General features: G+C 29.7%; 7 protein-coding genes across 9 annotated transcripts; 3 read left to right on the top strand and 4 right to left on the bottom strand.

Annotated features, from left to right (window-relative positions):
• Window positions 1-1,579: 1,579 nt before the first annotated feature.
• On the bottom strand, window positions 1,580-7,059 carry LOC143344675 (thioredoxin domain-containing protein 11). The gene is made up of 10 exons (XM_076770947.1): window positions 6,236-7,059; window positions 5,779-5,989; window positions 5,230-5,460; window positions 4,948-5,154; window positions 4,628-4,825; window positions 4,121-4,560; window positions 3,751-4,060; window positions 3,453-3,683; window positions 3,170-3,363; window positions 1,580-3,097 (listed from the first exon to the last, which is right to left on the bottom strand). The coding sequence occupies exons 1-10, from the start codon at window positions 6,445-6,447 to the stop codon at window positions 2,599-2,601; spliced, it is 2,733 nt and encodes a 910-aa protein (XP_076627062.1). The 5' UTR covers window positions 6,448-7,059; the 3' UTR covers window positions 1,580-2,598.
• Window positions 7,060-7,196: 137 nt separating this feature from the next.
• On the top strand, window positions 7,197-12,037 carry Pig-q (phosphatidylinositol glycan anchor biosynthesis class Q). The gene is made up of 8 exons (XM_076771199.1): window positions 7,197-8,529; window positions 8,617-8,897; window positions 8,954-9,146; window positions 9,210-9,324; window positions 9,393-9,560; window positions 10,907-11,168; window positions 11,232-11,412; window positions 11,495-12,037. Exons 1-8 carry the CDS (start codon window positions 7,732-7,734, stop codon window positions 11,768-11,770), a joined length of 2,274 nt encoding a protein of 757 aa, XP_076627314.1. The 5' UTR covers window positions 7,197-7,731; the 3' UTR covers window positions 11,771-12,037.
• LOC143344791 (uncharacterized) lies at window positions 9,330-10,675 on the bottom strand. 2 transcript variants are annotated; one of them, XM_076771197.1, is made up of 3 exons: window positions 10,179-10,675; window positions 9,832-9,993; window positions 9,330-9,768 (listed from the first exon to the last, which is right to left on the bottom strand). In XM_076771197.1, exons 1-3 carry the CDS (start codon window positions 10,241-10,243, stop codon window positions 9,651-9,653), a joined length of 345 nt encoding a protein of 114 aa, XP_076627312.1. In that variant the 5' UTR covers window positions 10,244-10,675; the 3' UTR covers window positions 9,330-9,650. The 2 variants fall into 2 exon arrangements, with proteins under 2 accessions (XP_076627312.1, XP_076627311.1); XM_076771196.1 differs by having other exon boundaries at window positions 9,330-9,993; window positions 10,179-10,672.
• Window positions 12,038-12,066: 29 nt separating the features above from the next.
• LOC143344790 (thioredoxin, mitochondrial) lies at window positions 12,067-13,014 on the bottom strand. The gene is made up of 3 exons (XM_076771195.1): window positions 12,669-13,014; window positions 12,473-12,596; window positions 12,067-12,399 (listed from the first exon to the last, which is right to left on the bottom strand). Exons 1-3 carry the CDS (start codon window positions 12,839-12,841, stop codon window positions 12,286-12,288), a joined length of 411 nt encoding a protein of 136 aa, XP_076627310.1. The 5' UTR covers window positions 12,842-13,014; the 3' UTR covers window positions 12,067-12,285.
• Window positions 13,015-13,363: 349 nt separating this feature from the next.
• On the top strand, window positions 13,364-20,393 carry Kri (uracil phosphoribosyltransferase krishah). Its single transcript, XM_076771189.1, has 7 exons — window positions 13,364-13,800; window positions 13,930-13,972; window positions 14,406-14,555; window positions 14,627-14,771; window positions 14,919-15,049; window positions 15,165-15,228; window positions 18,880-20,393. Exons 1-7 carry the CDS (start codon window positions 13,667-13,669, stop codon window positions 18,933-18,935), a joined length of 723 nt encoding a protein of 240 aa, XP_076627304.1. The 5' UTR covers window positions 13,364-13,666; the 3' UTR covers window positions 18,936-20,393.
• Window positions 20,394-20,529: 136 nt separating this feature from the next.
• On the bottom strand, window positions 20,530-23,539 carry LOC143344788 (SH3 domain-binding glutamic acid-rich protein homolog). Of its 2 annotated transcripts, none has more exons than XM_076771191.1 (5): window positions 22,985-23,539; window positions 22,054-22,236; window positions 21,766-21,912; window positions 21,552-21,592; window positions 20,530-21,371 (listed from the first exon to the last, which is right to left on the bottom strand). In XM_076771191.1, the coding sequence occupies exons 1-5, from the start codon at window positions 23,027-23,029 to the stop codon at window positions 21,203-21,205; spliced, it is 585 nt and encodes a 194-aa protein (XP_076627306.1). In that variant the 5' UTR covers window positions 23,030-23,539; the 3' UTR covers window positions 20,530-21,202. The 2 variants fall into 2 exon arrangements, with proteins under 2 accessions (XP_076627306.1, XP_076627308.1); XM_076771193.1 differs by lacking the exon at window positions 22,985-23,539 and adding an exon at window positions 22,460-22,915.
• Window positions 23,540-23,595: 56 nt separating this feature from the next.
• Rpl37a (ribosomal protein L37A) lies at window positions 23,596-24,675 on the top strand. Its single transcript, XM_076771198.1, has 3 exons — window positions 23,596-23,746; window positions 24,212-24,340; window positions 24,500-24,675. Exons 1-3 carry the CDS (start codon window positions 23,633-23,635, stop codon window positions 24,644-24,646), a joined length of 390 nt encoding a protein of 129 aa, XP_076627313.1. The 5' UTR covers window positions 23,596-23,632; the 3' UTR covers window positions 24,647-24,675.
• The last annotated feature ends 122 nt before the right edge of the window (window positions 24,676-24,797 follow it).

Here is a 24,797-nt window from a genome sequence, read left to right as displayed (position 1 = left end):
GAATTCTAGTCGGGAGACAGTTTAATGTAAACATCTCAAATGTTTAAAATAGTATTTTAAAACAGTACTTTATTTTCGACGCTTTGAAAATAGAAATCCTCTTTTATTTAAAATAATTTATTGAAAATAAATAAATACGAACGTAAGTATGTATTTGAAATACTATTCCACCGGAGTACTTAATAATTTCAGATCAAGCATCGCGCCATCTTAATTCTGCCATTTTTATGGATCGTCTGATTTTCTTGTTACACTTGTTATGTAATTAAACTTGCGAAAAGTGCGAAATATTATCAGAATCTGCGAATACACGGTTAAAATGAAGAAATTTCTCAGTCATATCGTGAATTTGATTATTTAGATTTGTTATGATCTTTAATAATACTTTAGATTTTTCAATGAAAACCTATACGAGTTCCAGTTTTTTAATTACAGTTGTTTAACTCATTTATATTCACGTAATAGATACTCCTTTCTCATGTCTATGCATCTCGTAAAGCATAACTGTACTTTATTGCTAAGGCGGCAAAGTAGAAGTTCTTAAATATCAATCATCTTATTGCATAGAAAATTTTGAAAACTGTTCTAAATCGATCGACTATAATGTAATATGATATACATATATTATAAACAAAGAATTTTACAGCTAAATCAATAATACTGAATTAAAATGATATTCTGACACCATTGTAAATACTATGAAAACTATTAAGAATATACTTAACAATTTTTTGGTCCAATGTCATGCATTGATCAGGGATCAGCAAGTGAATCGATAGAAGGAACAGGTTTCTTATCACGCGTCATTTTACTAGGAATTTCATTACATCGAATAAGTAGCCCAACCCATAAATAAATCAGGCAAACGGGGGGAATGACTAACGCAAGATTACGCGACCCATCGGCCACTTTCGGCCCACGCTATTTTATCACGCGTTTAATCCGATCTTCGTACATATAAGGTTATGATACTACAATCTATAATTTTGACTAGTAGCATTATCAAAATAATCTAACACTCTTCTCCTTCAGATATGCTGTTGAGCACTAAAATCTATATAGAGATATATGTTTTTATTTGTATTTAATCTCAAATTTAAGGGATGAAACAGCCCTTCGAAAATTATTTTATCAACACAAATTTCAAATATCTTGCAGATAAAATATATTATAGTGGAAACATGTATTATAAAGCGAACGCGTATTAAAATTATTTATTTTAAAATAACGATCATTACTAAAATAACGTACCTTATCGCAAGTTATAGTTATATAAAACCTTATATAATTATTATGTAATACTACTATATACAAAGAATTTAAGATAACGTATCTTATCACAGGTTATAATTACAAAAATCTTATATAATTATTATATAATATTCTTATTATGTTTATCTTTTTATTTCACTTATCTGTCTGTATATCTATCTATATCACACAACTTATTTATAAACGAAAAATGATGTCCTGACGAAATAACCGATTTCATCCCTTCTACCGTTCGCGGTTTCCTTTACGAAGGGGGCTAATTCACCCCTAAAATTGGAGATTCAGTACAAATAAAAAAACGCGTATCTCTAAAGTTTTATTACTTAATAACATGTCTATTTTTATATATCAACATAGTTTTTATTATTATTGTGTATAACAATATTTACACAAATGTACAAGTAACACATATTTTAGTAAATGTATGCTAGAATTACATAACATACTAGGTGAAGATAGGGCACAGAAAAATTGAATTGTTATTTCACATTAGAGAGTCAGAAAGTAATAAGTTTTCTTTAAATTTTACACTTCAAAAAACAAGTTGTGAAAATTAAAGCTTATTACATATGTCATTTCTTGTTACCTTAGGTTTATGACAGTATGAGTTTTATTTCTCTATTCTAGCATTAAACATCATGAATATTAATCAATGATGAGTAATTCTACTGCATGTACACGCCCTGCATAAAACTATGATGCACTGAAATCCTCTGCAAGAATAGTAACTATAAATATCTTCCTTTTATACAAATTTTTACTAAAATTTTTTTAAATAAAATAAGAGAAAAATCATGTTTACTGTCATATATTTTTACAAGTATATAGCAGAAATTTTCTGCACCATATGTAATATAATAAGTGCACAAGTTTTTGCATTGTTCCATAATTGAAATTTATCTTCATTATCACTTTTGTCTTATAATCATTCAAATATTATAAATTTATCAATAAGAAACTAAAATCATTTTAATTAGCTTAATATAATAGCCTAAAGTAATTTATTTCGTATCATACAAAATTGAAGATCTTTCCAGACGTAGGTATACGTAAATATTCAATTTGAGTATTAGAAAGGAATGTTTTGTACCAAAATCACAAAAAAAATGTTCATCTGTTTTAAACATATACTCACGAAAGCAACACAGAATTGTTTAAATATATTATCATATTCATTTGCATGAGACACACAAACTTCAACAGGACACATTTTGCTTCTGCAGAATACAAAGTTTTGTGAGGTATAGACTGTACATTTAGTATGAGGTCATTAAAGAACTTAATTAACATAACATTTATCAGAAAATATCTATTATTAAATTGATATCACAATTCGCTTTTAATTGTTTTTCTTTCAAAAACATTTTTTTGTAGAATAGCTTTTTCAAATTGATGGCTATTCATTTTACTATCTAATTCGATTAACCTAATACTTTTATAATATTTTCTATATTTTTTCCTGATAACTTTTACTTTGTGTTGATCCTCTCTGAGATCGATAGTGGAACCTAATATCAAGTGTATATCCTTAATATGTGCCAGCTTTAGTAAAATGATTTTTCTCTTGTTCCTAACATTCTTTTTTCCTAATAAGTTTACGTGTCTTATTAGCTTTCGATAATCTCTAAGTAGTTGTTGAATGATATCTAGACACAGCCAACGTGTTCGAACAATACACGAATCTGATAATTCACCGGTTCCAGATTGACAAATATTTACAAGTGCCTCGACATGCGAATCTCCATCTAAATTCGCTAAAATGAAGTTAATGAAATTAGGAATGGTAATTGGTAGAGAAAACGGATACACCGTGCTATCCTCTTTTCTGAAATAAAGATATTTTTACTATAGGAAAACTGCTACAAAAATCAATTACAATCAACTTAATTTTAATTACCTTTTAGCAGGAAAAAAAAGAATAGATGGAAATCGATTCATATTATACTCCCATGGTAAATCATTGTTATCACCATCAACTCTTACAAATAAAAGATGATCCATTTCGCGCAAGTAATGAGCCACAGTTAAGTATATATAAGAAATTGCACTACAAAATGCACAATAAGGAGAGTAGTACATTACAATCACATCCTGTGAGAAAAATCATTAAGGTTAATATATTCCTTAATTATAGTTTTATTATATACCATTGCAGCGTGTTAAAATTTCTTTCAAATTACCTTTGTTGGATCTAAAATAGTACTTAAGAAGGTTTCTGTTGTTAATTCCGGTATACATATACTCTGATCATCTTTCGGTTCACAATTAATTTTGTTTTTAAACTTTTGTACAAAACGCCTTGAATTATTAGACCGTAGTGTACGTTGTAAAAAACCTTCAGTATAATTATTTATAAATTGTATAAGTGTATATCGATTAAAATCGCCTTGCATGACATATTGACTTTCATGCTACAATAAATAATTACACATTAATATACCGAATGATAGAGAGACAAAACAAAACTATAAAACTTACAGCAGAATCTAATATAACAACAGCAGTCTTATCTTTCTTTTTTAGAATATCTATTCCAAGACCTTCTGCAAAATGGAAATAATGCAAACTATCGATTGCTATCAATGCCAGTGTTTTATTAATTTTGCACACTGACTCAGTTAGAGTTATATTAGGATGTTCAGGGGAATCACGTGGAAATACAGGTTGATGATACTTGTTTCCAGTTATCCACCTTTTACAATCTTGTTTTAAATATGCTTGCTTTATTGCGTTTGCAGATCGTATATCGTATTCATTTGCTGTAAATAACGGTGTCTTGTATCTTTGGCTAAAAATAAAATAAAAATTATTAATTAAAGAATGACATTTAAGTTAAACATTTTTGTACCTTCTAAATTTAGATCCTTCTTGTAATTTTACTGTTACATGATCCTTATTACAACAGACATCGTGTTTCTCTTGCAGATCTTCCATGGTGGAAATTTTAAAAATATCTGCACCTTTACATACATGATTAAGTTTATTGGAAACAAGCTTACAAACGGACGCTTCTCTTTCTGCATTGCTTAATTCAAGTTTCTTACATACAGAACATTTATTTATGACAATATTAGCACAGCAACTATCATTGATCCACCGTTGAATGGAAACACTGACAGTCGATTCATTTAACTGATTTTTATTTTCCTTTAAGAGCTTAATACATTGTCTACTTTTCTCAAAATGCCTGGCAATAGCCGTGCGACGATTAAAGCTGAGATGTTCAATTATTTTCTTAGCCATCAGATTATCTACACAGACATAATCTTGCAGTCCAATTTCTCTGATCTAAAGGACCAATGTAATACTTATTACATATCCTTCGGATTGCATTTGTGCTTACTTTACTACGCACCAGATTGTAATTGTAATTTTCAGGGTGTAAAGGATTGCGAGGTGTGAAGAGAAAAAGTACAGGCCCTTCCTTCAAATATGGTGCTAATGTTAGTGCTTTTATCCCAGGAGGCTGAAGCCATAGTGCTGATTGATGAATGGAGTTGCTAATCCAATTTAATATGTTTTCGGAAGTCCATTCAGAGTCTTCTGGATACCTCTACACATTTCAATTCTCAAACTCATTTAATTGTGCTATATATGCAAATGTTTCTGCTTTATGTATCCCATGTATTTATACCATTGCATACATGTAAATATAAAATGGTTTCTTGTACTTACTAAAGATTCATTCCACATGAGCAAATTTGCAGATGGAAATTTATAAACATTATGGTCTCTTTCACTAGACAATGCACTGGTGATAATAGCAAACGCCAGCTCTCTATTAGGATCTCTTTCTAATACACGTATAGCAGCATTATAAAATTCTCTGTAACCTGGAGTTCTATCCAACCGTGTGAAATTAAAATAACCTACCACCACAGCCTACAATAACAATAATAAATTATTTTCTTTTTCTCTAAAGCAATCTAGAATTGTAAATTAGTTATTCATATTTACATCATAATTCACAAATAACTCTATCAACTGTTTTGTATGAGTTATTCTAACAATTGGATTCATGACTGCATTAAGAAAACGAATCATGTATGGTGAAGTACGAATACCCCTGTATTCAATGCCAGAGTCCCTTGATGGATAAAGCATTAACAATGGATAACTTTGAATTTTACTATATTGAGCTCTACACTCTGAGCTTGGATGCCAACAATTAATAGCAGCAAAAAATATCTAAAATTCAAACATTGTCTTTAATTTTACAATGTCTAATCTATATAACTAAATGCAGAATATTCTGCAAACATTGAATTACCTATATTATCAAATGTGAAACAATCTACAAATAATATAATAATCTAGAGAAAGTAAAATTATCAATGACACAAGTTAGTTGTCATCTGAGCATCGATATTATAGATAGCTTATAATATATATTTTATACAGAATCAAATTGAATTTTGAAGGGTCTGTTTCAAAGATTATACAATTTTGCTTGTAAATTACTCTGTATACAGTGATATGAGTCAATTTTATAAATATTTTTGATACCTGTGTGCGATAATACTGAGCAACATTTTCAAATTCCAGACGTACTGCTTGACTTTCTGCATCCCAAGGAGCATAATACATAACAAAACTAAAATCTGCTTCAGTAACTCTTTCTATCATAGCTCCTAGATGACCTTTATAAAAATCTAAGACAATCGAGCTCTGATTAAAAAATGGTTTAGCTGATGGTGGCTTTGATATCTTAGGAGGTCTAGAATAAAAATAATAAATGTACATAACATTTAAAAAAAATATATATGAAATGTAATTTACCAAGAACAACATAATCGACTTTTATTATTGAAAAATACTTGTATTTTATAATACTTTCAAGCCACAGAACATCTGTTCCACGGTGTCAAAAACTTGGATGTTACATTACTTTTAGCACAATACCAATGTCACGTTGAATCGCAATGAATTTTTAACCAGAGAATTGACATAACCTAAAACTTACGAGCTGTGAAGGGCAGTCAGGGCGGTAAAAGTGACTGCAAGGAAAAAACAGATTTCCCTGACGTACGGAAACATCTTTCTGGCCAATTTGTCTTCTATCGCAAGCCTCTGATTCGACTCCTTGGCCACGTCGTTACTTCCTGAGTCTGGTGTACTCGTGTACGAGTTATCAGCATTTCTCGGCGTGCGTGCTTCAAACTCTTGTTTCAACATTATCCGTAACAACCGAAAAGAAATTAAAGGAGGAAAATTTATCACGTGTTAAAATTTCATCACACACTCCTTATATACTCTGGTTTAGCAGACGAACTACCACTTATTTAATTAAACGTAATTAGCCGGGTTTTTCGTGGGTTTCTATTGAACCACCTGTATTTTCATAGACCGGAAACAGCTGACCGCTTGTCAACATATCGTCAATACACGATTGAAAAAAATAACATCGGATTGGACTTCCCTTGAACTGACAGAAACAGTTAGAAACAATGTGAAGTGACGAACACAAAGCTCCATTAATTTGTTCCGTTTAAGGAGAATATAATACGCCAAACGCATCCCCTTTTCCTTCTCGACAATCTTCTAATTGTCGCGCGACTGAAATGCTAGATGCAATGTCATTAGATAGAGACTATCTGACAGGCAAGGTTTTAGCGCATGCGCGTCGTAAAAGGCGTCAGGAAAGTGCTGTAATTGGGTGAAAAGAGAGCTAGCTACATGATCCCTTGTTTGGCTGTTTATGAAAATCATCAAAAATAAAATGCAATAAAAAACGTGAAATAAGATGAGATGAAATATGTACATGTTTCTATTTTAACATTACATGTACATTATTCTATAAATAAACTATTAGTAATATGTAATCTAAAATAAAAATTTTACTTGACAAAAATTACAAAAAATACATTTAAAAAATTTTATTTGACATTCTCATTTGTTGGGACCTGTCAAAACTTTGGGTAATGTCGCAGGTTAATGTACCTCCGTACTCCGTACGCGGTCACTGTTTAGCTGTCAATGGACCGCGCATGCGCAAAAAACCTGGCTTATCTAATACACGATACGCTGGTTGGTTTCGTGTATACAAGGCATGCATTGTACATTAATATGTCATCTATCCCCACTGTTTTCTTAGATAATATAGTAAATTCACCGTAATTTAAATTCCCAATGAGTTATTTGTAACTCCATTGTCTTAAATGGCAATAATTAATGAAGAAGTATACATTTTTCAACGCCTACCAAAAGCACGTAGTTGTTATTGGTGATCATCAATCGAAAATCAAACTTGTTCGAAAATAAAATTCATTTAAAAACTAATATTGTTTCATTGTCGAACTGAAGGTTTATACTAGTAATATTTCTATTACTTTCATTTCAATTTAGTTTATTCAACTATAAATGTTAATTTGAAGATCTCATTAAAATACAAACAAACATTGAGCTCCATTGTAACTTGTATCGTACAAGTAATGCATAATTCACTTTAAGAATACTATCATGAAAAGTCTATTGATTTTTGTACCTGATAGTCTTTGCAAAGAAAAGCCTGGGTATATGTTTGGTAAAGTAAAATATGATGATGACACAGGAGTAAAAAAATTTTATGTAATTGGAATATGTAGAATTGATAATTTTGAAACAATGAAATTCAACAGTAATATAATTGGATATTATTCTGCAACAGAACATAAACGTGGATATGTGGATAAAAAATATTTAGATTGGATTAATATATATTTACACCCGAGCTTGTCTTTTGGAGAAAATAATTATGATTATAGTATAAAAGGTATTATTATCAACAATAAAAAAATGTCAACTTTACATTGTCATGCAGTTATTACAGTATACGATCAAATAGTCCTTAGAGAAACAGAATTATTTAGTCAGAAAGCAGTATTGGGAAATCATTTTTATGAATTAATGGAAATGATACAAAACAAACAGGTTGAAGGAGAATTACGAAAGAAGGGAAAATTTACTTATATAAAAGAAACTCTATTAATCTATCATATGTTTTTGTATTTTTATCCAATTCTCCTACTTAGTAAAATAACAAGTAAATTATTACCAATATTTAAATATTCTTTCCTTGGTTTACACGTTCATGGATGGTTGAAAAATGTTAAATGGATGTTAATTACTATAATAAAAAACAAGCGATTTACATTAAAAACTGGCAATTATGTTTTTGCATTGATAATAGACATGTTATTGGGAATATTTATTTTGCAATTGTTATTGCACTACTTTGAATATACATTTCCCTCTCAAATACTTTTGAGTAATGCAGAGGTAAGTTGAGAATGCAAAGATATTAAAATAATATAATAATATTACCTAACATTCATTTTAATGTTTAAGTCCATATATGCTTTGCAGAAAGTGGTGACATTTTTAAAGGATTTAATACACTGGTTAATGGGTGTACCAGCTGGATTAAAATTAAATCATGCCCTAAACAATATGCTTGGAAAATTTTTTCTTTATCATATACATTTATGGTGGACATTCTTAATATTTATGAACTCTGTAATGGATTTTGCTTTTGAAGTATTAGTATTATTTGGAAGATTGGGTATCACATTTCAAATAGCAATTGCAGCTGACCTTTTAGCTCTTGTCAGTTTTCATGCATACTGTATTTATGTATATGCAGCAAGGTATCTATATATAACAATCAAAATATAATTAAAATATTAATTCAGTTTTTTATTAGGCTCTTCAATATTCAACTAAAGTGTATTACTGCTTTATTTCGATTATTTTTGGGCAAGAAAATGAATCCACTGCGAGAGAGAGTTGATTCTTGCCAATATCAACCAGACCAATTGTTTGTGGGGACATTATTATTTACGATTTTGCTTTTTCTTATGCCAACAACATGGGTGTATTATGCAGTTTTTACCACGGTATATTAAAGACAATGTATTAAGAATTTTGATAATTATTCAAAATATAATCATTTATTACAGCTTAGATTAGCATTGATTAGTTTTGGAGGTTTCTTAACAAGAATGAAATTTTATCTTCAAGTTATGCCTGTGTACACATTATTTAAATGGTTATTTCATTCTTATAATACACGTAGTAAGTAAAATATCTAACATTTAATTTATTAATTATTAAATTTACATGCATGACAATTTATGTCTTAGGTATTGTAAACATTAAAGTACATTCACACCATGCAGAAGGACCAGTAATATTAATAATGACCATGGTGGTAGCACCGTGGCATCAAACATGGGATAAGTGTATACCAGATACAATTGGTCGACATCCACCCATTGAATGGAATAAGATAATAAATAATATAATATGGGGTGAATTGCTATATCCACTATAAATATTTATTCATAATCTCTCTTAATAGTAAAATCATGTTTTTATAATACATTGCTGTAATAAATTATTTACATTTGTTTTTTCATTTCTCTATTTCTTTGGTCAGCAGCTTTAATGCCATATAAATATTCCTTCATCTCTGGAGACATTTCAGAAGTAAGCTTTTCATCAATGTCATTTTCTTCCCTTAATATACCAAAGTAAAGAAAGAAAGCAGCTAAGCTTAATGTTATCAATATTGTTTGATACCACGGTTCATTAGAGCGTCTGTGTGAGCCAGCTTCCCATGTTGCAGCTTTTGAAGTCGAATATTTTATAGGCGTATCGAACTCATCGTGTTTTTTGTCTCCTTTAATTGTTTTTGAACTAGTATTATGATTTGAAGCATAACACATGTGAGGAATAACACACCTATAACATGTTAATTTTTCCATTACATTAATCGAAGGTATTAAAAAAATAAAGTACATTACTTTTGTTCAAACACATAAGTTAATTAAATGTAGAAACACGGTTCTTTATAATACATAACCTTATTAATATAAATGTTTTAGTACAAAGAAAAACTATTTTTCAAATTATGTATTTTAATATACCTTTTTAATAGTATGTTTCCAATTTTAATTTGCGATTTAGTCTCGATAAATTTTAAACACAACATCTTCGTAAATAGTTTGCACCAACACCAATGAAACTACTTATTGCTAGTTCATAGCTTATACCAGCTCGTATTGAATGATAATCTATTCAGACTGTACATCTATACAATTTTTTTCCAAGGTTACTTAATAAACATATACAACTTAATAATAAATACACTCTTTTGTATTAAACTTGTCTTGAAATTGAATAAAAGTCAATAGTTGTGTCATGTGATTATAATTGTTAAAAGTATCCACATGCATGTGCAGCGGCAATCAATTTTGAAAGCGTGTGATATTTTCGTTAGTTTCTCACACTTCTTATTTAATTTTCATACCACATTAATATCAAGAATGTTATTATAACTTTGTAAATTTGATATTACGTTCATACGTAAAGTAAATAACTAATCGTTCGTTACGATGGGTTCCGATAGCACGTCAAAAGTTGAGGTTAAGAATCCAAAATCACGTAAAAGAACAAAAAAAAAAGAAAAACCGGAAGGTGAATATTCAGTAATTTAATAATTTTTTTTTCTTTTTTTTTTTTAAATATTTTATTAGTGACAGTAATGTTCTTTTGAATTTTTTTTCTAAATAAATTTTACTAAGGTTAAAATCTATCTAGCCGACTCGTAATATTTCTATTGTAGAACAGGAGTATTTTAATTGAATTTTTACAGATATTAATAATAAAAAAGATTGCAATACAAATGCATCGCAAGACGATGTTAATCAAATAAAGGAAATAAATGAACAGAACATGATATGCAAAAAAAGAAAGCAAAGAAAACAAACATCAAATATTAATCATAACTTAAATGGTATGTATAAAGAAACAATAAAGAATGATGAACAAGAAAATAATTTTTATGATATACAAGATCAGGACCAAAAGGAATCAAGTGACGAATCAACTTCTCCGAAAAAATGTCAAAGAACAAAGTAAGTTAATAGTTGCATTGTTACTTTAATTTTTTAGAATTTTGAAATAAAAAAATTTTTTAGTACTATGAATATGGATAATAATTTAGAAGGTACAACAGAAGCTCGTAAAAGCGATATAAAAAAGCCAAAACAACCTTCTAAACGGCAATTGAAGAGAGAAAAGGCTGAGAAAAAAGAGAATGAAAAGAAGGAGGCTAATAGACTGGATGCAATGAAAAAGGGTTTAACCTATGTTTCAAAGGTATTTTGAAGATTATGTCATCAATTGAGGTTAAATAAATATCAGTTTTCTAATTTCTTTATGCAATCTTTTTTATCTATAGTGGAAACATGCACAAAGCGAATGGAAATTTGAAAAACTAAGACAAATTTGGTTAATAGATAACTTATTAGACGAAACTTCCATTCCAGACGACATTTTTCCTACAGTTTTAGAATATTTTGAAGGATGTAAAGGAATGGCAAGAGAACAACTTTTAAAAAAAGGCATGGATGTTATAAAAAAAGTAGAAGAAAGCGAAGAAAATAAAGATGAATTGGAATCTGTTGCTTACCAAAGGGCAAGAAAACTTTTGCAAGCTTTACCCACTGAAACTTAATTGATTTAAAATATACAGAAGAAGCAACACATCATTTTGTTTCAAGACTGAAACTATAATGAATGTTAGATGTATTAGCAGATTAAATACTAGATATTGAATTACATCTGAAAATTTGATTATTACTTTGTTTGTAAATTTTTAATTTCACTGTTTTTAGCAAGATGTTTACATTTTAGGAGTTTAATTGTGAAAATGTAATTGAAATTATAGCATGTAATTATGTATTGTGTCATTCATAAAACATACATTAATAACTACAAATGTATGTACTTGTATTAAATATTTGTAAATAATTAAACAATAAAATTTATCTGTTTATTACACAAAAAATATTTATTTAACAATTTAACAATTCCCTAAAAGTTAGTATATATAAAGCTGGAGCTATACATTATTAAAAATTGTACTTTATACTTATTACACAAGGTAGCATCCTTGTACAAAATATTGTACAAAGTACCCCATTGACTACAGAGTTTTTTAATAGTAAGTTGTAATTAGAATAAATTACATTATTCTGAATACTTATCTACAAATTGTTTAATTTTATCTATATCTTGAAGACCAACAATTCTGTCTAAAACTTTTCCATCCTTCATAGCAATTAATACTGGAATAGATCCAACCTATGTATAAAGATAATTTGTATTATTCTGATAGAAACAAACTGTCAATGAACAATTAAATAACAAAACTAACCTGATAATCCAAAGCAAGATCGCTATTCTCGTCTATATCAACCTTTGCCAATAGAACCTTCCCTTGCTTTTCTGCAATTACTGACTCTACACGAGGAGTGAGCATACGACAAGGATTGCACCATCTATAAAATGAATTATACACGATAGTATCTTTTACTTCATAATTTGATGGTTTAAGATAAATATTTACATACGTTGCAAAAAAGTCAACGATCACAGGCACTTTAGAGTTTTTAACGCGGTCGTCGAAATCTTTTGGATCTTGAACTTTGAAAACAGTTGAAACTGCTTGCTCTTGGGCTGGAGCGTTTGCAAATGTTCTGTATCCCAAAGCATTACGGGCAGATCTGATGCCGACACGAAACATATTTTAATATTTCGTAAATACACAATACTCGCAATAAATTATTTTCAAAATAACAATGTATTAATACAGACTATGAAACGCAATACGCGATTCATTTAATCTTAACCTATACTTTTACTCTTAAGTCACACGACGGTAGACGGATATATACAGCAGATACGTCAATAAATAGTCTGTAGACTATATAGTGTGGCCAGATTTGGCATAATTGAATAAGTGTAAAATGGTCGAATGGCGGCAAAACATAGGACACAGACATATTTTACAAAGATATTTTCTTGACCTGTCCAAATGAAAAATATTTTTCTTCAAGTAGTTTTTTGTAGAAATATCTACAAAACCCGAAATGATATTGGGGGAAAAGAATATAGAGTCTATACTTCTGTGATTTTTCTCTTAGCTAATACAAATTCATGTTTCGAAATATTTCTCCAAGCTAGATGATTGGGGCATCTGGTGTCCAATTACGACGTAGTTTATGATATTTCTTCTTCTATGTGCAATTAAAAGTTTAATATATTTATGTTGATCGATGATATTGCGTAAAAGATACATTGATGCAATGTTTGTGGTAAAAACTGTACTGTTACGAAGTTGCATCTCTACCGAAGGCGCTAACAGTCAATTTCAATCTCTCGATGTTGCTAACATCTTTTCACCAAATCATTATATAGTTTTTCCGCGAAAGCATATTCTCTAGTAGTCAGTTTATCAGTGACAAAATTGTACTCGTCAGTTTTGTTGTACACGCTGCCGTGTATTGTTCGATTTAGTTTAATCGACGTCCGAAGAAGTGGTGTTTAAACACGTGAAGAATAATTTGAGATGGGTAGCACAGATATAGCAGCTATAAAGAAATCGAGCGAGAGCAATGGTACTAATGATTTGTACGGTCCACATTTAAAAATTCTTCCGTCTAACAATCAAGTGAAAGAATTGCAGACTATATTACGGGACAAGTAAGTAAATCAACCGTGAAAATCAGCGTATGTAGCATGTTTTTCTTTCTTTTTTTTAATATAAAAAAACGTTGACATAATGCCAGTCTATCATGTCGATTAAATGACACGTTGTATCATTCTTTACAGAAACACCACGAGGAGCGATTTTAAGTTCTACGCTGATCGATTGGTGAGCATGTTTGATTTTCGTTTAATAATACTATCCGGCGTTTTATCACGTAATTCGGAAAGAATTTTTATCATTTTAAAGTATTTTTAATCAAGAAGTCTCGTACTCTGTGAAAGCACATGTGTCTTGTAAGAAATGGAAAGTTATTCGTATTTGTCCCTTGTTTTTTACGAATCATATTTATAGTCTCATATCTTCGTATCATTGCACAATATTGTACGGTTAAATTTCTATGATTTATCCCCACTTTTCCTCCGCAATTCAGCGAAACTTGACTCAGCAAAGACGGAAAGAGAAAATTTAATAGAAAATTGTTCACCTTCTGTAATTTTCATCTTATATTTTTGGAAATGATACCAACGAATTCTTAATATAAATATTTATGATTTATTCGTACGATTATATCTCATTTATTGCAACTTCACATTTTTAGATAAGGCTAGTTATAGAAGAAAGTTTAAATCAACTACCATTTTCCAAATGTGTGGTAACTACACCAACAGGTGCCAAATACCATGGTTTGAAATACCAAAAAGGAAACTGTGGTGTGTCAATAGTAAGAAGTGGAGAAGCCATGGAACAGGTATAATGTAAATTCTACAATTATTGAGAATTTAAATTTATAGGTTGTATTAATTGCATTTTTTCTTTTAGGGTTTAAGGGATTGTTGTAGAAGTATAAGAATTGGGAAGATACTAGTTGAAAGTGATGTGGATACGCATGAAGCCAAGGTAGTTTATGCAAAATTTCCAGATGATATATCCGAGAGGAAAGTATTGTTAATGTATCCTATAATGAGTAAGTATAAAATTATATATCACAGTTATCAGCTAGAACTAATACATAATTTATATTTATAATTAAAACAATATCTCACTGTATTCATTATCAGTTAAAATAGGTATTTTGTATATTGTAAAATCATAATTTTATTTTGAATTAAAGGTACTGGGAATACTGTGATAAAGGCAATAGCTGTTCTAAAAGAACATAATGTACTTGAAGAAAATATTATTTTATCAAATTTATTTTGTACACCAATTGCAGCAAAATCTTTAGTTGCTGCCTTTCCCAAGGTATGTTCTGATTGCATAACACACATAGTTGTTTTCTATAAATTTTACCAAAATTGATTATCATTGCAACATTTGAAATTAACAAATGTTATTTAAGTTGTATTTCCTTTTACAGATGAAAATTTTGACGTCTGAGATTCATAGTATAGCCCCAAATCACTTTGGACAAAAATACTTTGGTACGGATTAACTAAATTTTACTAGTATACGGTATAATAAATTAGAATTTATTATAAGAAAATAACAGAAAATCAATAATGGAAGGTAACATGATGCATTAAAATACATTATAGAATGCAGAATAATACATTTTATGAAATGAAACATTATAAAATGATACCTGTTGACAATTTATCTGTAGCATTGCTGATACTGGTTTCTATCTGTTATTACACTCAGTACACAAAAGATAAAAACTTAACACAAATAATTTTCATTTAGAATTCATTGTTGTATTATTATTTTTTATGTTGTCTGTTAGTATAATTATGCATATTATTTAAAAAAATTAAATTCTGGTGATCTTCACCAATAGTATAATCTATATTTTGCATCGAAGTTGTGATTTCAGTGCTTAAATTTTTATTTTATTGCTAATTTCTTAAAACCTTTAATTAGATTACATTTACTTTAATTGAAATGTAATAATTATATAATAAGATTTAAATTATTATATTGCATAATAATATTTATTTATTTATATTTTCTTAATAAACGTGTATATTTACATTTGTGATCATTTTAATTTTAACATACTTATAGGAAAGTTAAATAAACTTTATAATTTTGTATTAGTACAAAATGCACGTATTTAAAGAGTTCTATGCAGCATTGGCAACACTGTATCATATTATTTGTTTCAAATTTCATAAAAGCATTTACTTTTGTATGTATTATATACTAATTTTTATAATACTTTATTCGAATTATGTGAAATGTGCCATTATAAATATTGACCCCAACATTTTATAACTACTTCTATCGTGCAATCTCATTTCATAATTTATTATAAATTTTCAAATGGTGGAAATTAATAACTTTTTACTTACTAACTTAATACTACCTTCTAATACAAGCCAAATAAGTAACGTTTTAACTTCTAATTTCAACGCTTGTACGAGTATGTATGATGTGAATGTAATTTCTTTTCACTTGCATATTGTAATACAGAACTGTGTTTGAGATAGTATTTTGAATATTTGTATTTACACAATCATGTAAACCTTCCATAGATTAATTTTCTGCACTTAGTGTAAGACTGGAAGTAACATAGTTTATTACTATTCAACCAAGGTAAATCAGTCGCATTTCGATTGATTACTCATTTCAGCATAATATGCCAGTTCAAATTTTTTTCCATTTTTTACTCTCCATATTGTAAACTGTGAATTTTAAATGCGATAAAGTAAGTATTCCCATTAAAAAAACATGCATTAAATCAAGCGAAAGATGTGACAATAGATTTTGCTTAAAATATGTATCACATATATTTATTTATTAAAGTCACAGTTCTACTAAAAAAAAATTTGAATAGCCTCAAGTAAATTTTATTCCAACATTTTTAATTTTAGTTATATATCTATAATCAGTATACATATGTATATGTGATATAAATATTATGAATCTCAAGACTTTTCATTTGTAAAGTTTGAGTTTGTAGAGTTATAAGGGTAATTAAGAATAGAGTTTCCAAATATTGCATGAATTCACAGTAATTTGGTCAATTTTTTTTTCTTTTTTTTTTTTGCATCGTTAGAAGTAAGATAATTCGTAAGCATACTATTACATAGATCTATATTATGAATTACAGTGCTCGAGAATTTTCATAACCAAGTATGCATAATATTTTGATGACTGTTAATTTTTTGGTATGATCATAACGAGAAACATAAAATATTGCAGAATATTTCATTGTCTGAATGGCAAAGCACAATTTTTATTCAACACTCAAAAATATAATCTGTTTGATTCAGCACTCCTTTTACAGGTGCAAATAGTATCTTAAAATAAATCTTTTTGTTAAAATTGTTATACAGATAATTAAACGAAACTAGTAATATTAAAAATTATACATCTGAATTTACACAAATATTTTATTTGTAAATACATATTCTATAATTTGTTTAATAAGTATTTAAGACCGTTTTTTTATGTTGGTAACTTGCAATCAAATCTTAAACTACCAATTTTCTATCTTACATATTCGTAAAAATATCAGTTTTTCTATAAAAAGAAATTGTTACAATATATTGAACAATATGAGAACATTCAACGTCTAGTTGCAATATCAAACATTATCTTCGGTGGTGGTTATAGTATTTTAATTTTTCTTCGAATTTTTATTGAATTAGTCATATATATTAATAGCTCGAATTATATTTGTTTTATACAAATAGAATAAGTACAAAATTTAGTGTAAAATGCAACACAGAATAAACCATAATTTTTCAAATGCATATATTGGAATGATGTCTAATTATGAGCAATGTATTTATTAATTGCTTTCATTTTCGATGAATAGTAACAGATTAAAACAGCAACAATTTCTGTTACAATGAAGATCATTTCATAAATGTTACATGTTATTAAAATGTATACTAATATACAAACTATGAAAAATGTTAAACCATAATTCGATGAAGCTTATTGCCATTTGTATTAATTAAATTTTTTGTGTGTTTGTTGAATGAAATCTAGAATTGATTATGCAGCTTTTACAAGTAGACAATTTTCGATTTGTGTAGAACGATAACATTTTGAAAATTATGTTTCTTATTATATATTTTATTTAAATTTCATTCTAACTTTTTCTTTCCATTTTTTATCGCAAAATATATAAAATTGGAATATTAAAATATCTACACCATTGTTAATTCACCTTGCAATGTGCCTATAAGAAAGCTGCATTACAGTATCTAGAACTGTGATTTTAGAAATCGTATATGAACTATGTGCATTATATTATGACATTTGAGTGTAGATAAATGTCTGTTATTACGAACAACATCTGTACACTTATTACACTGTAAGTTGTCCAAGAGTACTTTTTAATATTTAATAGTAGTTCTTGCATTCAAAATGAATGTGTACTTCGTAAAGATATTGTATTTATATACATTGAAAAATATGAATAAATATGCACATCAAGCACTAATTATCTAACACATGATCTAAAATAAATAGAATTTCATAAAACCAATATATGCTTTTTATTTTTTATTTATTTAAAAATAAATGTTTATCGTTTTTCCATTTCGAGCAATGCAATAACAATTTTTTACCATTTACACAGGGTGTTCTCGAATAACATGTAAAAGCGGGCTGGAGGCGATCCCTTATGAAAAAATAAGAAAAATATAAAGAATAAAATTTGTTCGATTTCGTCTTCGTTTTCAAGATAATTGAGTTTGAGAATTCGCTTTGTGTTCCCGCGCTTACGACTAAGATACGATTTACCCATTAACGTATATTGTTTATCGTGCTTGTAAATAATGTTTATGTGATATTTATGAGTTATTGTATCGTTCTCTGATCGGGAACCCCTACGATTAAGTAGGGACACCCTGTATATGTTACCATACTATTATAAAAATTTATTGAAAGAATTGGATTTCACTTCTACCTAAATTATCTATAAAATGATTTAAATATATTGTTTTTAATGTTCCTGAAATAAACAAAAAATACTTCTTGAATTATATAAAAAAAATTTGCTTCTTAATAACTAAGCATTTACTTTAAATTATTTCAAAGTTTGTATTTTATCGTAATTAATTATGTTATAGATTGTCTATGAGTATCAAAAACACTTTGAAAATTATTGTTTCCAGGCTGTTCTCGATTCATCGTAGGAGAGACTGCAAACATACAAGGGAAAGATATTTGAAGAATTTACGTTGTACAGACAACGTAGATCTCCGAATTTTGTTTTATTTCTGTGAACAAACAACTCTGAATTGATAATAGGTACACAAAAAACACTTTTCTTTAATTCAGACAGTCAATCGATGCTCGAAATTTGTACGAAGCCTAATCTTTGTACATTTACAAGTATGTTGTTCTTTCATGCGATATTACGAAAATACTCATAAACGTAGATATTTTATTTGTGTATGTATTAACATTAATCATAGTTCTTTAAATTATTATTGGTACAAAAAATAGATATTTATTTTAAAATAGTAAAATTAAATGTTAGCATATATGATCAGTTTATACATATAGATTATAGTGCTTTAAGAGTTAATGTATTTATAATATATTACTTACCACATTGTAAGACAAATATACCTGAAATGAAAATTTGTCGATCTTCGTATTTGCATAATTTCAATATTTAACAAATCACATTATCTTCCATATGAAATTTCTTCAAGTGCCAGTGTTACAAAATGTATGTCAGATTACAAAATTAATATATGTACAGGATTATTTAAACAGATTTTTAAACTTCTTTCATGATATTTATTAGTAAATTCTTATATGCATGTAACAATGATCGGCATGATTCATATACATCGTGTATAATGAATATTGTTCTCGCAAATATACATTTTGAATATATATCATGTTAAAATTTATTAACTGTAATGTTCATGTCCAACACCTATTATTTACGGATATAGTGTTCTATGATAACAACACGAAGGACAATCACGATTTACTTCGGTAAAGCTTTATAATTTTCTTCCTAATTCGTTTCTAGTAGCACAAAAAGCTTGCTGTACGCTATATTAAAATTAGTCAGGCTTATTATCTCATGTACAATTATCGTATCATGAAGTTCTCATATTATATTTCATTTTGCCTTATATCAAAACAGTTCATAACATTTGCATAAAGCTTCCATTTGTTCGTGATTAATACCCGCTTAGTATTTGATTAGCATTGAGCGGTATGTATAAAATAATTAAAATTATTTTAAGCTATTCCGACAAGTAACCAGGTCCGATAAAATACGTTTCATTGATACTAATTTTTATAGAAACGCTCATAAGTAGGCCTTCGATAACAGGGTTCAAGATTTTCAAAAATTCGGTAATTCACATTTAATCATACAATTATAAGTAAATATTTTTATCATCAAAAAAGGAAATTAGCTATTGCTATAGATTACTCTATGCATATTTTATTTTTAGTTCTGGAATATCTGTACGAATTATATTAATAATAACAAGAATAGGGTTGATACAAATGTAATTATAACAAATTAGTACGTAATTTTGTCAGATACATTATGCAAAACTAAGAAATCTGTTCTAAATTAATCCTAACTTTCTTAGAAATAATATGAAGAATCATTTCAGAATCTATGTATTCGGCAATAAAGAATTGTTAGTGCGTATGATATTGGTAAAATTGTAATATAACTAATTTTGTGTCGTCTTTTGTAATAATTGCACTTTATGCAAAACTGAGTGTTGTACTGTCCGAACTTATTTATCTTACACAACAGGAAGCAGTAATCTTAAAAACCTTGTATAAAACTAAAAGAATGGGACTAAAATTTTTTAGATGTCAATATGACCTACAGTTGATATTATGGAAGTCATTTTTCAGTACAAATGGTAAGCGAATAGTATATATCTTAGACCATGAAGAAACGCACGAAGACTTCTAGAAAACTCTTAAAGCAATTGAAATTGTAATTAGAAAATTAATAGTTCGGTATAACGTTTCAAACGAAACGATAAACATAATTTTAAAATACGATAAATTTACCTAATTTTGTCAGTATACTTTTAACAAGTAAAAGGACAGAAAGCAATCGCAATATTGCAAATTTATTACTCCTAGTACATTGTTAGAATTGCAATTAAATATAATAAAATATTAAAAACATTATATTAATTAACGATATGAAGAAAGATGAAATTAATTCATATCTTCTAGCCTGATCTATCAAAAATCTATTGGCGAAAACATATTCGGTCGCAATATAAAATAGTTCTATAAAAGTATCGCTTATATTTCATTTATACTGTTCATTCAATATATCTTCTGCAGAGCAGAAATATTATCTTGGCAGTACCTTCACTCAGCCTTAAAAATGTGATAAATATAGCTTTTTATAAAATACCCTTATTGGTGGAAAACTAAGGATGTCAAAAAAATATAAAATGTCCCAAAATCGTATGGATTTATTTTACACACCTACTCTTCTTTCTCTTGGTTGTCGGATTTTTCTTCGTTTTTTTCGACATTGTCCTTTGGATGTTCCGCGACTTCATCGGTCGCAATATTTGTCCCGCCATCGTGTTCTACTGGTTTAGATTCGGCCGGCTCTACACTTTCATTTGGCAGAGTCGTCCTTTCCTCTGTGCTAAGATGACAAAACCAGGAAGTGATTGAATTGTCCAATAAAATATTTTTATTTTTAAAGCAATAGTCATACATAAACGAAGCTAAATAATTTTGTTTAGATATATCTACAGTTATAGCTATTATCTAATTTAAATGAACGATTACAGAATTATGCAATAAGTATGTCTATAGTACTTACCTTTCTGCTTGCACTGCAGTTGCATCTTTGTCTGTGGAGGGCTAAAATAAATATGTAGTAGTTAGTATGTGTATAGTATAAATTTAGTGCCAAGGGCAAATCACAGATGAATGAACATAACTAAAACAATTAAAAATGGAAAAATCTTAAAGCTACTTAAATTAGACAACACAATTGTATTTAACATTTTGTTAAGGTATTATTAGACACTTACTTCTCGACTCGTAGTATTTCCATTTTCTTGGATGTTCTTACTCTGATTTGAGTCAAGAGCAGTTTCTGTTGCACTAGCAGGAGGTGCCACTCTCAAAAATTCTTCTAATTCATCCGTTTCATTTGCCAAATCGAAATCTTCATAATCCTGCAAGATGATTCATTATAAGCATTTATAGTGCATGTTTAAAAGTTTGGAAATTTAAAGCTTGTTCTAAAAATACTTTTTGTTGATAACATTATTGGTTATTATGCTTTAAATTATCAGAATTCATGTAATCATAATTACCCCACAATATTCCTCTTCATTAAATATTTGTGGAGGTAAAGGATATTTACTCTCTCTTGCAATACCATTGGTTTGCATAAATTCTTTCTCTAATTCTTTTCCTGGTTCTGTTATGTCAATGGTTTCATATTCTACATTTTTACTATCTAATATCATTAAAACACGTTGTTGCCTCTTTTTCACCTAAAAAAATGCAATGGTATTATAAAACATAAATTTCATTACAGTGGGACAAAATGATAACATATTAATGACCAGTTAGAGAAATGTGTAAGACATTAGGCAATAAAATAGTGAAATTAATATTGTTATTAATATTTAACACAATAATTATTTAAAACGTCCTATCATTCTATCGTATACTATGCTAGAACGAATATAAACATTCATCGAAAGGTTCAATTACCCAGGAACCGCGGCTCTATTTTCCATAAATATTGTTCCACTTCCTTTCTATGATACCTACGAACATTCCCGTCGACGTCCGGATACGTATCGCGTTCGATTTTACGTAAAACATATTGTTCGCTCGGGGCCTCGGTCGACGTCCGAGAGTTTAACATATCGTTTCCGCGGTACCGAGTGCATCTGATCGAATGAAAACTGCGTTCGAAAGATGCATGAATCATTATCACGGTGAGTCTCACCGTGAGACCGTAATGCGTGTGGTTGCATCGAATAACGATCCGCAGGGTCGGTGACAGCGTTGATTAACAATCGACGCTACGGTCGCGCAAAGAGTTCCCGACGTAACCCGATCCGAAGTAGCCGTGAAATATCGTAAGAATTCAGGTGCCCAGTAAATCTGGCATTCTCCTCGATTCGTGCACACACGCGCAATCACACGCACATATACACACACTCTCTCTATGTGCGCTCTCACAAAAAGTATCATTATGTTCGTTGGTCACCAAGGGTGTTTCGCACTCACTTCCTTGTTGCCGCTGATACCCGATATGTAGATTTTGACGACCATCGTTAGCCGGCGCCCTCGTATCAATCGACACGTTCGCACTCCTGTTCGGTATGTGTTCCACGATCAGCGGGTTCCGCGAAGTGATAAGCGATCAGTGAATCGCTATAGACTATTTATTAGTCCCGGATATCGCCGACGATGAGCAACACTGATTTAACGCGCACGGGTCTGGCTGGTCTGGGATCCACTGGCTACGTCATTTCAGGCCGGTTTAACGAGTGTTCTCATGCACGACTGCACGCGAATCCTTTCTACGTCGCGGCTATGATCAAACTGTGATCCTGATACCGACGTGCACCCTCGTTGAAAGCTAACGGTGCTGCATCGAGGTCAATACGCACGACTACCTGTCCGTGGAAATTTTTCGACGGTACCGCGATTGCATACTCGCCGTGGCCCGCGCGTTCTTCGTCTTGTATATGCGATTTTAACGCGTCGCGAATTTCAATTTGGTATCGACAACGACGTTCGATTGTTCGTCGGCGTTCGTGAGATAAATCACGAACAATTTTTTCGCGTTTACTTGTCGTTAATGACACGTGAATGAGAACGACGTGGGTTGCACTTTTTGTTTGATACGATTTGAATTCGCGCTTCCCGTGAATGCGCCATTGCATCGCGGCTTCCGGTTTCCTAGCGCGCGCGGTGAAGATCGGACTTTACAGTCTCTGTCCTTTTCCGGTTCTTTTGGAAAGTACCTTATATTTGTACAAAATGGTAAGAATTGTTATTGAGAAATATTTTGCAAATCTCATCGAAACATCGATAGAATTGAGTGTAATGTGTCGAAGATGATCTTTAACGAAACACTGCTATACATATTGTGCAATAATATTAGCTTTAAATAATACTTTACATCGAAATAGTGGCTTATGGTTATGTTTAATTTTTGCGAAAAAAATAAACATTTATCACTTATTTTATCGAATTAAATATCGCGATGCATTTAACTAGTTTTAAAGATTAAGAAAACCGAAACAATAGTGTCGTAATAATTTCAGCTGTCTTAATCTATACGTGACAACTAAGTGCACCAAATATTTTGCATTATTAGAAAAAGTGTATATTTTATAAGTACTAAATTTTGTTGTGAGATGTCTATCTGTTTCGTTACTTCAAACGACGTCATTACTTCACTGTTACATGTGCATTGAGTTTATGATTTTTATTTACGATTGTTAGGCGAAGCGCACGAAGAAGGTTGGAATCACAGGAAAGTATGGTACCCGATATGGTGCCTCACTTAGGAAAATGGTTAAGAAGATGGAAATTACCCAACACAGCAAATATACCTGTACATTCTGTGGCAAGGTAAAGATTACTGAATTTAAAAATGAACAAATTTTTCACAAAAAATGAAGTCATCAAATTTGTTTACTGAACTACTTTCTGCATCTGTACTTCATTTTTTGTGTTTATTAACATTGGGAAAAGATTACTGAGTTATATTTTTTTTTTCTTTTGCAACAGGATGCAATGAAACGAAGTGTTGTGGGTATCTGGTCATGTAAACGTTGTAAAAGGACAGTTGCAGGAGGTGCATGGGTTTATTCGACAACAGCTGCTGCATCTGTTAGGTCTGCTGTCAGGAGATTGCGCGAAGTTAAAGAACAATAAGTAAATATAATAAATATATTGTAATAATATTTCAGGACTTCACTTTATTTGAATCCCTAATTCATTGCTTAAAACTTTGTTAAACTGATAGCTGTTTAATTGGATGTCATTTAAATTTGCAATCAGTTAAACAAGAAATATACATAGACCT

This window comes from Colletes latitarsis, chromosome 8, assembly GCF_051014445.1.
Source record: "Colletes latitarsis isolate SP2378_abdomen chromosome 8, iyColLati1, whole genome shotgun sequence".
NCBI lineage: Eukaryota > Metazoa > Arthropoda > Insecta > Hymenoptera > Colletidae > Colletes > Colletes latitarsis.
Note: the sequence above shows the minus strand (reverse complement) of the source record. Positions and strands in the feature narration are given on the sequence as shown.